Source organism: Globicephala melas, chromosome 19, assembly GCF_963455315.2.
Source record: "Globicephala melas chromosome 19, mGloMel1.2, whole genome shotgun sequence".
In the NCBI taxonomy this organism is placed as follows: Eukaryota; Metazoa; Chordata; class Mammalia; order Artiodactyla; family Delphinidae; genus Globicephala; species Globicephala melas.
Genome location: NC_083332.1, coordinates 15189558 through 15208194, shown reverse-complemented (window position 1 = coordinate 15208194; position 18637 = coordinate 15189558). Strand labels below are relative to the sequence as shown.

At 38.6% G+C, this 18637-nt stretch overlaps 2 protein-coding genes across 5 annotated transcripts in view; both read left to right on the top strand.

Annotated features, from left to right (window-relative positions):
• The window catches only part of ZNF461 (zinc finger protein 461), a 38834-nt gene extending 33185 nt beyond the window's left edge, over positions 1-5649 (top strand). For all 3 annotated transcript variants that reach the window (XM_030874628.3, XM_030874627.3, XM_030874624.3), the window contains one exon: positions 3465-5649. In XM_030874628.3, coding sequence (XP_030730488.1) covers positions 3465-5173 — 1709 coding nt within the window. In that variant the 3' untranslated portion in view covers positions 5174-5649. The remainder of the gene's footprint in view (positions 1-3464) is intronic.
• ZNF260 (zinc finger protein 260) overlaps positions 1-18637 on the top strand; it is a 210170-nt gene that overhangs the window by 33138 nt on the left and 158395 nt on the right. The window lies entirely within an intron of this gene.

The following is an 18637-nucleotide window of genomic DNA, read 5'->3' as shown; positions in this document are numbered from 1 at the left end:
AAATGCAAATCCAAACCACAGTGAAATATCACCTCACACCCATTAGGATGGTTACAGTCAAAAAACAAGTATAACAAGTATTGGTGAGGCAGTGGAGAAACTGAAACCCTTGTGCTGGTGGGAGTGTAACATAGTTCAGCCACTGTGGGAAAAGAGTATGGTGGTTCCTCAAAAAATTATAACTAGAATTACCAACTTAAACAGATACTTGTACACACATGTTCTTAGCAACATTACATACAGTAGCCAAAAGGTGGAAGCAATCTAGGTTTCATCAACAAACAAATGAAGAAACAAAATGTGGTGTGGTGGTCGTGTGTGTGTGTGTGTGTGTGTGTAATCCTGACACAGGCTGCAACATGAATGAACCTTGAGGACATTATGCTAAGTGAAATAAGTCAGTCACATTCAGAAAAACAACAAATACTGTATGACTCCAGTGATATGAGGTATCTAGAGTAGTCAAATCCATAGAAACAGAAAGTAGAATGGTGGTTGCCAGGAACTGGAAGAGGGAAGAATGGGGAGTTATTAATGGGTACAGAGTTTCAGTTCTGCAAGGTGAAAAAGTTCTGGAGATTCGTTGCACAACAGTATGCACATAATTAACACTACTGCACTAAACACTTAAAAGTGGGTAAGATAGTAAATTTTATGTTATGTGTATTTTATCATAATTAAAAAAAATTTTTTAGAGGTATAAATTTAAGACTTAGCATTATATTATTGGTATTTAAGCCAGACTGCTATTAAGGGAAAGAGTGTAGATTGAGGGCTGGCCAGAGCCTGAGTTCTGGGACATTCCAACATTGAGAGGTCAGGAAGTGGAGGAGAATTCATTAAGGGGAACTGAATATAAGTAGAGAGGTAGGAGGATAACCAGGAGAATATGGTATACAGGAAGCAAAGGGATTGATCAGTTGTGTCAGATGCTACTAATGAGTCAAATAGAGTGTTGACTGGCATTTGAGCACTGATTTTGGTAAAGTAATTTTGTTAGTTACTTTAGCTAGAAATGTTTCAACAGAGCTATGGGAGTTGAAATATTTATTGGAGTGGATTACAGAGAAAATGACTAACATACAAAGTCATTTGATATAACACAGAGTCAGGGAAAGGATGGTCTTTTCAGTAAGTGGTGCTGATATCTATTGAAAAATAAGAGTCTTGATTTCTACCTCATAGTGATTTCTATAATCCACTAGGTGGATTATAGATCTAAATATGAAAGGTAAAATAGTAAAAGCTTCTGGAAGATTATATGAGTATATTTTTATGAACTTGGGATTAGACTATCTTAAAATTAAGAATTTCTTTTTACCAAAACATAGTATTAGGAGAGAGAAAGGGCCAGCCCCAGAGTGGGAAAAGATACTCGCATTATGTAGTTGGTTATATCCAGAATAAATTAAGAATTCCTACAAATCAAAAAGAAAAATACAACCCAGAAACTACCCAGATGTCCCTCAACTGGAGAATGGATAAACAAAATATGGTTATCTGTACAATAAAATATAACTCAGCCGTAAAAAGAAATGAAGTACTGATATGTGCTACAGCATCACTGAACCTTGAAAATATACTGAGTGAGAACAGACACAAAAGGTCACATATTGTATGATTTCGTGTTTATGAAATTTCTTGACAATTTCAGAGACATAAAGCAGATTGGTTGTTGCTGGGGGCAGGGCAGAGAGGAGAATAGAACATGATCATGGGTGTGAGGTTTCTTTCTGGCATGATGAAAATATTCTGGAATTAGGGATCGGATGGTTGCACAACAGTGGGAATGTACTATAAGTTACTGAATTGTATGCTTCAAAATGGTTAAAATGGTGGATTTTGTATGTATTTTATTGCCCCAAAAATTAATAAAAATGGACAAAACACCTGCATAGGCAATTTATTAAAGAAGATATCCAGTTGGCCAATAAACATATGGCAAAGTATTCAGCCTGCAAAATTACAAATTAAACCACAATCCAATATCACAACACATCTGCCAGGATGCTTAAAAGAAGATTGACAATTACAAGTGTTGCTGAGGATATGAAGAACAGGAACTCTTTTAGAGTGTGATGGAATTGTAAATTAGAAAACTGTTGCATAGTGTCAACTGAAGCTGAACAAATGCATATCATCTGATGCAGTAATTTCACACCTAGAAGAAAGGAGTCCTGTTTCCACCAAAAGAAATGTGCATGGATGTTGATAGCAGTACTAACCATAATAGCCAACAACTGGAAACAACCCAAATGATCATCATTAGGAAAATGGAAAAATAAATTGCGTTAGCATAGAATGCTTTATGTAGCTGTTGGTCTCAAACAGTTCAATGGAAGGCTGTATTAGTTTGGATATAGGTTTGGCTGTATGTGACAGAGACCCCCAAATAATTGTAGTTTAAACTATTTAGAGGGTTAATCTTCTCTTTCATTAAAGTCCAGGCTGGAGTGGCAACTCTGTTCTGCAAAATCATCTGTGACAGACATGACATCAAATGCACATTGCAGCTGGCTTTGCTGAGGAATCAGAAGAATAACAGATATAGGGTGTGGGCAAGCTTACTCTTAAAGTTCTCAGGACTTCCCTGGTGGTGCAGTGGTTAAGAATCCACCTGCCGATGCAGGGTACACGCGTTCGATCCCTGGTCTGGGAAGATCCCACATGCCGCAGAGCAGCTAAGCCCGTGCGCCACAGCTACTGAGCCTGCGCTCTAGAGCCCGCGAGCCACAACTGCTGAGCCCGCATTCCACAACTACTGAAGCCCACACACCTAGAGCCTGTGCTCTGCAACAAGAGAAGCCACCGAAATGAGAAGTCTGTGCACTGCAACAAAGAGTAGGCCCTGCTCACCACAACTAGAAAAAGCCCATGGCAGTAACGAAGACCAAGGCAGTCAAAAATAAATAAATAAAATTTTTTAAAAATTAAAAAACTTCTCAGAAGCTACTACATAATACTTCTGCATTTCTTTTGGCAGAATCCAGTTACATGGCATATTCTGCTGCAAAGGGTCCTGGGAAGTGCAATGTTTATATTGGGCAGCCTGTTCTCAACTAAAAACCAAGGGTTCAATCAGTGTACAAAAGGGGAATAATAGATGTTTGGGGACAACTAGCAGATATCACATAATCCTTTGGCCTGGTGGAGAGTGTTAAAATATACAGACTCTCGTAGACTCTGATTCAGGTGATCTAGAATGTTTTGTAAACATCCATAATTGCAACAAATTCCCAAGGCGATTCTGATGTGGATCAAAATTTCAGAACCACTGACTTGACTTGTTAATTAACTCCCTCACTTTTCTTTCATGAGCTTTCATTTCTTTGCATTCTCCTTACTCTATTTTCATTCAATTGCATGATGGTATTTATTTTCAATTCTCTCTCTTTTCTACCAGAGGTATTTCAATTCTCTTGTAACACAAAACTAGCAATTAAAATGTGTTTCTTATCTTTCAGACTTGGTGTCCAAGTGTGAGGCCAAGAAGTTATCTCCAAAAAGAAACATTTATGAGACAGAATCATCCCAATGGGCTATCATGGGACCATTTAAAAGCCATAGTCCTGAGAAATCCATTTTCAGAGATATTTGGGCATGCAAAAGTCAGTTTGAGAGACAACAGGGAAAACAGAAGGGCTATTTCAGGCAGTTTATTATCAACCATGAATGCATGCCCATTTTTAGCCAACATATTTTGTTCACTCAGGAATTTTATAATAGACAGAAAATCTTTGAATGTAAAGAATGTAGAAAAAACTTCAGTTACAATTTATTCTTTAGTCCTCACAAAACTCATTCTAAAGAAAAACTTTCTGAATGTAAGGTATGTGCAGAAACTGTTGATACATCATACCTTACTAAACAACAGAGAATTCAAAATAGTAACAAGTGCAATGAATGTAAGGAATGTTGGAAGTCCTTTATTCATTGCTCACAACTTAAACAACATTTGAGAATTCATAAAGGTGAAAAACACTATGAATGTAAAGAATGTGGCAAGGCCTTTTATTATGGCTCAGAACTTATTCTACATCAGAGAATTCACACTGGTGAGAAACCCAAAGAATGTAAGGAATGTGGGAAGGCCTTTATGCAGCTATCACAATTTACTCAACATCAGAGACTTCATACTGGTGAAAAACCCTATGAATATAAGCAATGTGGGAAGGCTTTTATTTGTGGCTTTCAATTTACTGAACATCTGCACCTCCATACTGGTGAGAAACCCTTTGAATATAAAGAATGTGGAAAGACTTTCAGGCATCAATCATCCCCTACCATAAGTCAGAGACTTCATAGTCATGAGAAACCCTATGAGTGTAAAGAATGTGGGAAGACCTTTAATTATGGCTCAGAACTTATTCTACATCAGAGAATTCACACTGGTGAGAAACCTTATGAATGTAAGGAATGTGGGAAGGCATTTAGGCAGCGATCACAGCTTACTCAACATCAGAGACTTCATACTGGTGAAAAACCCTATGAATGTAAGCAATGTGGGAAGCCTTTTATTCGTGGCTTTCAACTTACTGAACATCTGCGACTCCATACTGGTGAGAAACCCTATGAATGTAAAGAATGTGGAAAGACTTTCAGACATCGATCACACCTTACAATACACCAGAGAATTCACACTGGTGAGAAACCCTATGAATGTAGAGAATGTGGAAAGGCCTTTAGCTATCACTCAAGCTTCTCTCACCATCAGAAAATTCATTCCGGCAAAAAACCTTATGAATGTAGTGAATGTGGGAAGGCCTTTTGTGATGGCTTACAACTTACTGTACATTGGAGGATTCATACTGGTGAGAAACCCTATGAGTGTAAGGAATGTGGGAAGGCTTTTAGGCAGTGCTCACACCTCAAAAGACATCAGAGAATTCACACTGGTGAGAAACCTCATGAATGTATATGTGGTAAGGCCTTTAGACTTCATTCACACCTTATTCAACATCAGAGAATTCATACTGGTGAGAAGCCGTTTGAATGTAAGGAATGTGGAAAGACCTTTAGCTATCATTCAAGCTTCTCACACCATCAGAGAATTCATTCTGGGAAGAAACCATATGAATGTGGGAAGGCCATTAACCATGGCTTACAATTTAATGTACATCAGACACTTCATACTGTTGAGACTTCAGTAAGTTTTCCTCTCTCCCCATCCTAGTCTAGTATCATGAAATTATTTTGGGGGATATACTTTTTTCTTCTTTAAGGAAAATGTTGGTAAAATACTGGGTTTCATTAGTATTAATTTATTTTAGTAATCTTTGAACTCTTTTTTTTTTCAAGTGGGAAAATGGAAAAGTTATTAAAAGGAAAAAATTGCTCTGGTATCAGTGCTATTTATGAATTATTGTAATGATCAATACTGGAAATAAATTTTATAAAACTATTTGTTTTCACTGAAACCAGTGAAGTGGGGCAGAAATAAAATGAAAACAATTTCTTCCCCTCCCACAAATCCCTGAAATAACCAATATGTATGTGTGTTGCTTCTTTCTTCGTGCTCGAACATATCTGCACATATGAAGGCTTTATTGCATGTCTGTGAAAGGATTTACCCCCTATAATGACATATTTCGTGGCATTTTGCCCTTTACACTTAAATAATCATGGACATTTTCCCAGGCCAATACTGTAAATCTGACTCATTCTTTCTAAAGTTTCAGAATATTTCTACTATGGGATGTATGCCAGTATTTTGAGCCATTCCCTACTGTAGACATTCAAATTGTTTCTACTTCTTTTTCACCAGAAATGATCGTGCAATAAACATTCTTAGATTGTCATTCTTATGTTTCTATTGGTAGATTCCCAACCATGAAAGTGTGTGTCTGTTCTGTTGTTACATTAATTTTGTAGTTTAAAAAAATGGGAAATAAAAGCAGATACTATAAAAGTTCAAAAATTACCCAAAATAATGTGAAAATAAAATCTTCCCTAATATCTAGTCCTATAACCATCTGCTTTCCCTACACAGGGGTAACTATAGCTGTCACTTCTTTTGTATTCTTCCAGGAATTAAATTTTAAAAATTCTTTGGACAAAAGTGGATTAATCATAATCCATGATTCATCATGTTCTAATCAGTCCACATTTTAGCCTACTTTTATTTAATTTTAATGTATTAGAGGGATTTATAAATACTGTACCAACTATTTACTGCCTTTCTGCTCCAAATTCTTCATTGCCTGCTCTGCAATATTGGAACTCTTCTCTCTTGTTTATAACATTATTTATTTGAGTCCTATCTTTTTATTTTTTTTTTTTTTTGCGGTATGCGGGCCTCTCATTGTTGTGGCCTCTCCCGTTGCGGAGCACAGGCTCAGTGGCCAAGGCTCACAGGCCCAGCCGCTCCGCAGCATGTGGGATCTTCCCGGACCTGGGCATGAACCCGTGTCCCCTGCATCAGCAGGCGGACACTCAACCACTGCGCCACCAGGGAAGCCCTATCTTTCTTTTTTTACTTGATTAGACTAGCTAAAAGTTTTTCAACTTCATCTTTTCAAAGGAAAAGTTTTATTGATCTTTTCTATTGTCTTTCTAGTCTTTGTGTCATTTATATCTGCTCTAATGTTATCTTTTTTCCACCTGCAGATTTTGGCCTTCATTCTTTTTTCTAGTTTCTTAAGGCATTAAGTTAGGTAGTTTACTTAAGATCTTTCTTTTTTTTAAAAAAATATAGGCTTTTATCTCTATAAACTTCCCTCTTGAAACTGCATTTGCTTTAGCCCATCTGCTTTTGTATGTTTTGCTTCTATTTTCATTTTTCTCAAGATACTTTTTGATTTCCCTTTTGATTTCTGATCCATTGCTTGTTAAAGAGTGTGTTTAATTTTCATGTATTTGTGAATTTTCCAATTTTCCTCCTGTTAATGATTTTTATTTTCATAATATTGTGGTCAAAAGGATACTTGATATGATTTCAGTCTTCTTAAATGTGTTAAGACTTGTGCCATAACATATGATCTATCCTGGAGAATGTTCCGTGTGTGCTTGAGAAAAAATATGTATTCTGCTGCTGTTGGATGGAATGTTCTATGTATGTCCATTATATTCATTTGTTCTGTAGTGTTTTCTGTCTGGATGAACTATCCATTGTTGATAATGGGGTATTGAAGTTCCCTACTAATACTGTATTACTGTTTATTTCTCCGTTCAGTTCTGTTAATATTTGCCTTATATATTTAAGTGCCCAGCTGTTTGGTGCATATATATTTACAATTATTATATCTTCTTTATGAATTGGCCACATCATAATAGTGACCTTTTTTATTCTCTGTGACAGATTCCAACTGAAAGTCTATTTTGTCTGATATAAGTATAGCCATCCCAGCTCTCTTTTGGTTACCATTTGCATAGGATATCTCTTTCCATCCTTTCACTTTCAGCCTTTGGATATCCTTAAAGTGAGTCTCTTGTTGGTAGCAAAAAGTTGGATCTCTTTTTCAATCCCTTCAACTACACTACTGATTGATTCAGCTACTCTACTATCTTTGGATTAAATAATTTATTTCATTTACATTTAAAGTAATTATTGATAGGTAAGGTCTTTTTATTGACATTTTGTTCATTGTTTTCATTTTTTGTGTGTCCCCTTTTTCCTTTCTTTGCTATCTTCCTTTATAATTTGATGCTTTTTTTTTTAAACATCTTTATTGGGGTATAATTGCTTTACAATGGTGTGCCAGCCTCTGCTTTACAACAAAGTGAATCAGTCACACACAAACACATGTTCCCATATGTCCTCCCTCCTGCGTCTCCCTCCCTCCCACCCTCCCCATCCCACCCCTCCAGGCTGTCACAAAGCACCAAGCCAATATCCCTGTGCCATGCGGCTGCTTCCCACTAGCTATCTACCTTACTACGTTTGTTAGTGTGTACATGTCCATGACCCTCTCTCGCCCTGTCACAGCTCACCCTTCCCCCTCCCCATAACCTCAAGTCCGCTCTCTAGGAGGTCTGCACCTCTATTCCTGCCTTACCCCTAGGTTCCTCATGACGTCCTTTTTTTCTTAAATTCCATATATATGTGTTAGCATACGGTATTTGTCTTTTTCTTTCTGACTTACTTCACTCTGTATGACAGACTCTAGGTCTATCCACCTCATTACAAATAGCTCAATTTCGTTTCTTTTTATGGCTGAGTAATATTCCATTGTATATATGTGCCACATCTTCTTTATCCATTCATCCGATGATGGGCACTTAGGTTGTTTCCATCTCCGGGCTATTGTAAATAGAGCTGCAGTGAACATTTTGGTACATGACTCTTTTTGAATTTTGGTTTTCTCAGGGTATATGCCCAGTAGTGGGATTGCTGGGTCATATGGTAGTTCTATTTTTAGTTTTTTAAGGAACCTCCATACTGTTCTCCATAGTGGCTGAACCAATTCACATTCCCACCAGCAGTGCAAGAGTGTTCCCTTTTCTCCACACCCTCTCCAGCATTTATTGTTTCTAGATTTTTTGATGATGGCCATTCTGACTGGTGTGAGATGATATCTCATTGTAGTTTTGATTTGCATTTCTCTAATGATTAATGATGTTGAGCATTCTTTCATGTGTTTGTTGTCAGTCTGTATATCTTCTTTGGAGAAATGTCTATTTAGGTCTTCTGCCCATTTTTGGATTGGGTTGTTTGTTTTTTTGTTATTGAGCTGCATGAGCTGCTTGTAAATTTTGGAGATTAATCCTTTGTCAGTTGCTTCATTTGCAAATATTTTCTCCCATTCTGAGGGTTGTCTTTTGGTCTTGTTTATGGTTTCCTTTGCTGTGCAAAAGCTTTGAAGTTTCATTAGGTCCCATTTGTTTATTTTTGTTTTTATTTCCATTACTCTAGGAGGTGGGTCAGAAAGGATCTTGCTGTGATTTATGTCATAGAGTGTTCTGCCTATGTTTTCCTCTAAGAGTTTGATAGTTTCTGGCCTTACATTTAGGTCTTTAATCCATTTTGAGCTTATTTTTGTGTATGGTGTTAGGGAGTGATCTAATCTCATACTTTTACATGTACCTGTCCAGTTTTCCCAGCACCACTTATTGAAGAGGCTGTCCTTTCTCCACTGTACATTCCTGCCACCTTTATCAAAGATAAGGTGTCCATATGTGCGTGGGGTTATCTCTGGGCTTTCTATCCTGTTCCATTGATCTATCTTTCTGTTTTTGTGCCAGTACCATACTGTCTTGATAACTGTAGCTTTGTAGTATAGTCTGAAGTCAGGGAGCCTGATTCTTCCAGTTCCTTTTTTCGTTCTCAAGATTGCTTTGGCTATTCGGGGTCTTTTGTGTTTCCATACAAATTGCAAAATTTTTTGTTCTAGTTCTGTGAAAAATGCCAGTGGTAGTTTGATAGGGATTGCATTGAATCTATAGATTGCTTTGGGTAGTAGAGTCATTTTCACAATGTTGATTCTTCCAATCCAAGAACATGGTATATCTCTCCATCTATTTGTATCATCTTTATTTCTTTCATCAGTGTCTTATAATTTTCTGCATACAGGTCTTTTGTCTCCTTAGGTAGGTTTATTCCTAGGTATTTTATTCTTTTTGTTGCAATGGTAAATGGGAGTGTTTTCTTAATTTCACTTTCAGATTTTTCATGATTAGTGTATAGGAATACAAGAGATTTCTATGCATTAATTTTGTATCCTGCTACTTTACCAAATTCATTGATTAGTTCTAGTAGTTTTCTGGTAGCATCTTTAGGATTCTTTATGTATAGTATCATGTCATCTGCAAACAGTGACAGCTTTACTTCTTTTCCAATTTGGATTACTTTTATTTCTTTTTCTTCTCTGATTGCTGTGGCTAAAACTATATTGAATAATAGTGGTGAGAGTGGGCAACCTTGTCTTTTTCCTGATCTTAGTGGAAATGGTTTCAGTTTTTCACCATTGAGGATGCTGTTGGCTGTGGGTTTGTCATATATGGCTTTTATTATGTTGAGGAAAGTTCCCTCTGTGCCTACTTTCTGCAGGGTTTTTATCATAAATGGGTGTTGAATTTTGTCGAAAGCTTTCTCTGCATATATTCAGATGATCATATGGTTGTTCTCCTTCAACTTGTTAATATGGTGTATCACGTTGATTGATTTGCGTATATTGAAGAATCCTTACATTCCTGGAATAAACCCCATTTGATCATAGTGTATGGTCTGTTTAATGTGCTATTGGATTCTGTTTGCTAGTATTTTGTTGAGGATTTTTGCATCTATGTTCATCAGTGATATTGGCCTGTAGTTTTCTTTCTTTGTGACATGTTTGTCTGGTTTTGGTATCAGAGTGATGGTGGCCTCGTAGAATGAGTTTGGGAGTGTTCCTCCCTCTGCTATATTTTGGAAGAGTTTGAGAGGATAGGTGTTAGCTCTTCTCTAAATGTTTGATAGAATTCACCTGTGAAGCCATCTGGTCCTGGGCTTTTGTTTGTTGGAAGATTTTTCATCACAGTTTCAATTTCAGTGCTTGTGATTGGTCTGTTCATATTTCCTATTTCTTCCTGATTCAGTCTTGGCACATTGTGCATTTCTAAGAATTTGTCCATTTCTTCCAGGTTGTCAATTTTATTGGCATATAGTTGCTTGTAATAATCTCTCATGATCCTTTGTATTTCTGCAGTGTCAGTTGTTATTTCTCCTTTTTCATTTCTAATTCTATTGATTTGAGTCTTCTCCCTTTTTTTCTTGATATATCTGGCTAATTGTTTGTCAATTTTGTTTATCTTCTCAAAGAACCAGCTTTTAGTTTTATTGATCTTTGCTATCATTTCCTTCATTACTCTTTCATTTACTTCTTTCTTTTTTATATCTTTATTGGAGTATAATTGCTTTACAATGGTGTGTTAGTTTCTGCTTTATAACAAACTGAATCAGTTATACATATACATATGTTCCCATATCTCTTCCCTCTTGCATCTCCCTCCCTCCCACCCTCCCTATCCTACCTCTCTAGGTGGTCACAAAGCACGGAGCTGATCTCTCTGTGCTATGTGGCTGCTTCCCACTAGCTATCTATTTTACGTTTGATAGTGTATATATGTCCATGCCACCCTCTCACTTTGTCACAGCTTACCCTTCCCCCTCCCCATATCCTCAAGTCCATTCTCTAGTAGGTCTGTGTCTTTATTCCTGTTTTACCCCTAGGTTCTTCATGATATTTTTTTTTCTTAGATTCCATATATGTGTGTTAGCATATGGTATTTGTCTTTCTCTTTCTGACTTACTTCACTCTGTATGACAGACTCTAGGTCCATCCACCTCACTACAAATAACTCAATTTCGTTTCTTTTTATGGATGAGTAATATTCCATTGTATATATGTGCCACATCTTCTTTATCCATTCATCCTATGATGGACCCTTAGGTTGCTTCCATCTCCTTATCTGATCTTTATGATTTCTTTCCTTCTGCTAACTTTGGATTTTTTTTCTTCTTTCTCTAATTGCTTTAGGTGTAAGGTTAGGTTGTTTATTTGAGATGTTTCTTGTTTCTTAAGATAGGCTTGTATAGGTGTAAACTTCCCTCTTAGAACTGCTTTTGCTGCATCCCATAGGTTTTGGGTCGTTGTGTTTTCATTGTCATTTGTTTCTAGGTATTTTTCGATTTCCTCTTTGATTTCTTCAGTGATCTCTTGGATATTAAGTAGTGTGTTGTTTAGCCTCCATGTATTTGTATTTCTTACAGATTTTTTCCTGTAATTGATATCTAGTCTCATACCATTGTGGTCGGAAAAGGTACTTGATATGATTTCAGCTTTCTTAAATTTACCAAGGTTTGATTTGTGACGCAAGATATGATCTATGCTGTAGTATGTTCCATGAGCACTTGAGAAGAATGTGTATTCTGTTGTTTTTGGATGGAATGTCCTATAAATATCAATTAAGTCCATCTTGTTTAATGTATCAGTTAAAGCTTGTGTTTCCTTATTTATTTTCATTTTGGATGATCTGTCCATTGGTAAAAGTGGGGTGTTAAAGTCCCCTACTATGATTGTGTTACTGTCAATTTCCCCTTTTATGGCTGTTAGTATTTGCCTTATGTATTGAGGTGCTCTTATGTTGGGTGCATAAATATTTACAATTGTTATATCTTCGTCTTGGATCGATCCCTTGATCATTATGTAGTGTCCTTCTTTGTCTCTTGTAATAGTCTTTATTTTAAAGTCTATTTTGTCTGATATGAGAATTGCTACTCCAGCTTTCTTTTGATTTCCATTTGCATGGAATATCTTTTTCCGTCCCCTCACTTTCAGTTTGTATGTGTCCCTAGGTCTGAAGTGGGTCTCTTGTAGACAGCATATATATGGGTCTTTTTTTTGTATCCATTCAGCCAGTCTATGTCTTTTTTTTTTTTTTTTTTTTGGCAGTATGCGGGCCTCTCACTGTTGCCGCCTCTCCATTTGTGGAGCACAGCCTCCAGACGCGCAGGCTCAGCGGCCATGGCTCACGGGCCCAGCCGCTGCGTGGCATATGGGATCCTCCCAGACTGGGGCACAAACCCGTGTCCCCTGCATTGGCAGGCGGACTCTCAACCACTGCGCCACGAGGGAAGCCCCAGTCTATGTCTTTTGGTTGGAGTATTTAATCCATTTACATTTAAGGTAATTATCAATATGTATGTTCCTATTCCCATTTTCTTAATTGTTTTGGGTTTATTATTGTAGGTCTTTTCCTTCTCTTGTGTTTCCTGCCTAGAGAAATTCCTTTAGCATTTGTTGTAAAGCTGGTTTGGTGGTGCTGAATTCTCTTAGCTTTTGCTTATCTGTAATGCTTTTAATTTCTCCGTCAAATCTGAATGATATCTTTGCTGGGTAGAGTAATCTTGGTTGTAGGTTTTTCTCTTTCATCACTTTAAATATGTCCTGGGTAGAGTAATCTTGGTTGTAGATTTTTCTCTTTCATCACTTTAAATATGTCCTGGGTAGAGGAATCTTGGTCGTAGGTTTTTCTCTTTCATCACTTTAAATATGTCCTGCCACTCCCTTCTGGCTTGCAGAGTTTCTGCTGAAAGATCAGCTGTTAACCTTATGGGGATTCCCTTATGTGTTACTTATTGTTTTTCCATTGCTGCTTTTAATATTTGTTCTTTGTATTTAATTTTTGATAGTTTGAGTAATGTGTGTCTTGGTGTGTTTCTCCTTGGATTTATCCTGTATGGGACTCTCTGTGCTTCCTGGACTTGATTAACTATTTCCTTTCCCATATTAGGGAAGTTTTCAACTATAATCTCTTCAAATATTTTCTCAGTCCCTTTCTTTTTCTCTTCTTCTTCTGGGACCCCTATAATTCGAATGTTGGTGCATTTAATGTTGTCCCAGAGGTCTCTGAGACTGTCCTCAATTCTTTTCATTCTTTTTTCTTTACTCTGCTCTGCAGTAGTTATTTCCTCTATTTTATCTTCCAGGTCACTTATCCGTTTTTCTGCTTCAGTTATTCTGCTATTGATCCCTTCTAGAGAATTTTTATTTTCATGTATTGTGCTGTTCATCTCTGTTTGTTTGTTCTTTAGTTCTTCTAGGTCCTTGTTAAACGTTTCTTGTATTTTCTCCATTCTATATCCAAGAGTTTGGATCATCTTTACTGTCATTACTCTGAATTCTTTTTCAGGTAGATTGCCTATTTCCTCTTCATTTGTTAGCTCTGGTGGGTTTTTATCTTGCTCCTTCATCTGCTGTGTGTTTTTCTGTCTTCTCATTTTGCTTATCTTACTGTGTTTGGGGTCTCCTTTTTGCAGGCTGCAGGTTCATAGTTCCTGTTGTTTTTGGTGTCTTTCCCCAGTGGCTAAGGTTGGTTCAGTGGGTTGTGTTGGCTTCCTGGTGGAGGGGACTAGTGCCTGTGTTCTGGTGGATGAGGCTGGATCTTGTCTTTCTGGTGGGCAGGTCCACGTCTGGTGGTGTGTTTTGGGGTGTCTGTGGCCTTATTATGATTTTAGGCAGCCTCCGTGCTAATGGATAGGGTTGTGTTCCTGTCTTGCTAGTTGTTTGGCATAGGTTGTCCTGCACTGTAGCTTGCTGGTCGTTGAGTGGAGCTGGGTCTTGGCGTTGAGATGAGATCTCTGGGAGATTTTCTCTGTTTGATATTACTTGGAGCTAGGAGGTCTCTTGTGGACCAGTGTCATGAACTTGGCTCTCCCACTTCAGTGGCACAGCCCTGACACCTGGCTGGAGCACCAAGAGCCTGTCCTCCGCATGGCTCAGAATAAAAGGGAGAAAATAAAGAAAAAAAGAAGAATATAAAATAAAATAAAATAAAATAAATTTATTAAAATAAAAATAATTAAGAAAAAAATTTTAAGTATTAAAAAAATGAAAAAAGAAAATAATGGACAGACAGAACCCTAGGACAAATGGTAAAAGCAAAGCTATACAGACAAAATCACACACAGAAGCATAAAGATACACACTCACAAAAAGAGAATAAAGGAAAAAAATATATATAGTTCCTCCCAAAGTCCACCTCGTTAATTTGGGATGATTCGTTGTCTATTCACGTATTCCACAGATGCAGGGTACATGAAGTTGATTGTGGAGATTTAATCCGCTGCTCCTGAGTCTGTTGGGAGAGACTTCCCTTTCTCTTCTTTGTTTGCACAGCTCCCAGTGTTTCAGCTTTGGATTTGGACCCGCCTTTGCGTGTAGGTTGCCTGAGGCCGTCTGTTTTTCTCTCAGAAAGGACGGGGTTAAAGAAGAAGCTGCTTCGGGGGCTCTGGCTCACTCAGGCTGGGGGGAGGGAGGGGTACGGATGCGGGGCATGCCTACAGTGGCATAGGCTGGCATGATGTTGCACCAGCCTGAGGTGTGCCATGCATTTTCCCAGGGAAGTTGTCCCTGGATCACGGGACCCTGGCAGTGGCGGGCTGCACGGGCTCCCAGGAGGGGTGGTGTGGATAGTGACCTTTGCTTGCACACAGGCTTCTTGGTGGCTGCAGCAGCAGCCTTAGCGTCTCACGCCCATCTCTGTGGTCCACGCTGATAGCCGCAGCTCACGCCTGTCTCTGGAGCTCCTTTAAGCGGCACTCTTAATGCCCTCTCCTCGTGCACCAGGAAACAAAGAGGCAAGAAAAAGTCTCTTGTCTCTTCGGCAGCTCCAGACTTTTTCCCAGACTCCCCCCGACTAGCTGTGGCACACTAGCTCCCTTCATGCTGTGTTCACACAGCCAACCCCAGTCCTCTCCCTGGGATCCGACCAAAGCCCGAGCCTCAGTTCCCAGGCCCCACCCATCCCAGCAGGTGAGCAGACAAGCCTCTCGGGCAGGTGAATGCTGGTCGGCAGCGATCCTCTGTGCGGGAATCTCTCTGCTTTGCCCACCGCACCCCTGTTGCTGTGCTCTCGTCAGTGACTCTGAAGCTCCCCCGCTCCGCCACCCGCAGTCTCCGCCCGCAAAGGGGCTTCTAGTGTGTGGAAACCTTTCCTCCTTCACAGCTCCCTCCCACTGGTGCAGGTCCCATCCCTATTCTTTGTCTCTGTTTTTTCTTTTTTCTTTTACCCTACCCAGCTACGTGGGGAGTTTCTTGCCTTTTGGGAGGTCTGAGGTCTTCTGCCAGGGTTCAGTAGGTGTTCTGTAGGAGTTGTTCCACATGTATATGTATTTCTGATGTATTTGTGGGGAGGAAGTGTCTTACTCTTCCGCCATCTTGAAGCTTCTCCCAGTATGTAACTTTTTGAGACTAGTTTTATCCATGATGTTGCATGTGTCAATGGTTCATTATTTTTATTGTTGAGTAATATTCCATTTTATGGATGTACCATGGTGTATCCATTTATCCATTGAAAAACATTTGGATTGTTTCCAGTTTTTAGTGATTATAAATAATAATACTATAGACATTCATGAATAGGTTTTTGTGTGAACATAAGTTTTCATTTCTCTAGGCTAAATATAAGTGGGATTGCTAGGTCACATGGGAAGTGTATGTTTAACTTTTTAAGAATGACCAAATTGTTTTCCATAGTGGTTTTACCACATTGCATTCCCATTAGCAGTGTATGAGAGTTCCATTTGTTTCACATCCTCTTCACTGCTTGGTACTGTCACACATCTATGATTCTGAGAAGCCCCAGTTTATAGAGACCAGTGTTGATATCTGTGTTTTGGCTGTTGTATATTACTTATAAGGCAGGGCATGACAAGTCTGGCACTATTTCTGGACCACAAATTAAGTGAAGATATTCAAGTATTACCTGGCAAAAATGTTTCAGGTTTGAGATGCACTATGCACAATATGATACTGGGGACACAAGAAGTGAGGCGACATGCTTATTTGCATGCACAGATTATCAGAAAATACATAGGAGTTGTAGGAACCATGTTTATAGGATGGAATTGATTTATAGTTGGACTGGAAAATCTCTAACATTATCTCCATGATGCTTGAATGTCTGATGTTGACTTTGATTGAGATAAGGGCAGAGGGATATATAAGGTGCTGTTTAAAGTTGAAAACTTCCTCAGAGACAGCCCAGAGTCGATTTGTTTACTCACAAAAACGATTAGATAACCCGGCTTGACTGTGTGACCAGTGAACAGAGGGGCATAAAAGCCCTTGTGGGGAACTTCTGCCTTGAGCTCTCCCAGAGCCAAGATTCACACAGATCTTAGTGGTTCAGTCGGGAGGTAAGAGTGCAGTCTCTGTGTGAATAAGGACACTGGGGAGCTTGCAACTGGACTCCCCCCAACCAAATGCTTGCCTACCCTTTCTCTTGGTAAGCTGCATCCTTTGCTTTTATTATTTATTTATTGTTTTGTGGTACGTGGGCCTCTCACTGTTGTGGCCTCTCCCATTGCAGAGCACAGGCTCCGGATACACAGGCTCAGCGGCCATGGCTCATGGGCCTGGCCGCTTCACGGCATGTGGTATCTTCCTGGACCGGGGCACGAACCCGCGTCCCCTGTATCAGCAGGCGGACTCTCAACCATTGCGCCACCAGGGAAGCCCCATCCTTTGCTTTTAAAGGAAAGCATTACACGTATGTACTCTGTGGAGTTTTGCTAGTTCTTTTGAACTGACGAAATCTTTGCCCATGTTAATTCTCTTGTGTCCTATGACCTTGCAGTTATGTCTACAAAATATGAATTTTCAAATTAATTTCTATCTTGTTGTATATATTTAGGAATAAGTGGACTTGGATTCCAAAACCATGTCCACTCCTCAGAGCTGCACAAACTTCACTGACCAAAAGATCAGTTAGATGAAAATCCTCATTTCATATATTTATCAATTCATAAAATAAGGACCCATAAAAATTAAAGAAAAAGAACATTTCCAACTTCTTCAAAATAAATCTTAACACAGGAGTCTGGAATATAGCCCAATCCTGTTTCATACCAAAATAAATCTATTGGACCTAATTTTCCTGAACGTTTGTTAGAAAGCAAAACTTCACTTAGGCTTTCTTCAAGGCATTCAAAGGTACCTCCTACAAGGATATGGCTGTACTTATGTCCATTGGATTCTATATCTTGATTTCTATCTTCACTTTAGTTCATGAAATGACTCTGCACAGGATCTTTCAAAGATAGACTTACTTCTCTCTGCACTGTCCACAGCTGGTATTTTGGGGCTATTTTAATTTTTTTCACAAAATTGGGAAGTATACATTTGCATTGGTAATCAAGTTGATGAGTGTAACTTACTACCAGAACAGGAGAAAAAAAAAAAAAAGATAAGGATGAAAAAAAGATATGTATATGGACTCCTCACTGAATTGTTATTTAGATATGTAATTGTAAACAAAAATTACAGTCCAAACTTCAACTGTATTTCAGGGCCAGTTTTTGCTCATGCCTTGATCACCTCATAGTCACCACACTTTTGCTCATTGACCCTGGAATCCAAATATTCTTACCTTCATTTTTATAATACAGATACAAAGAGATTATTTTCCCCTTCTTTTAATCCATCAAATTTAATTTTAAAATGTGACCATTTAATTTTGAGGGTCAGAAATTTGAGGCAGCCTCAGCTGAGCAGTTCCTGCTTGGGAAGAGGGGAGTGGATCTCTCATGTGGTTCCAGTTGGATGTCAGAGCAGCTACAGTCATCTAAAGACTTGACTTGCCCCAGATGGCCCATTCATATAGTTGGCAGATGATACTGGATAACGGCTTGGTGCTTAGCTGGGGCTATTGACTAGGGTGCCTACGCATAGGCTCTCTAGCATCATGATCTCGGTATGGTTGGACTTCTTTCATGGAAACAGCTTTCCCCAGAGTTAAGAGTTGAAGCCTCATCTGTTCCCTTGTCAACCTTCCTTGCTTTAGTATGAATTCTTTGCTGTTGTATAGAGTGAGTTATAACTAATCATTCTTACAGTCATTTCATTTGAAGTGTTCCCATCCATTGTGAATTCCCTGGTGTTGTAAGGATTTGAGCTATGGCTATAAGCTTTTCCATATTTATCATTTTTATATGACCAGTAAGATAGTATTTTATCCAGTTAGAATTCTCTAATGTTGAGCGAGGAAGATACTAGATGCCTCCCTTTCTCTAGTATGACTTTGATTTCAAATAGGCATTCTTATGGGTAAAGGCAGTCTCACATTTATTACATGTGTCTGGTATTTAGGATTTGAGCTGTGGCTAAAAGCCTTTGGACATGCATTATATTTGGATTCCCAGTTTTCACAACATTCATAG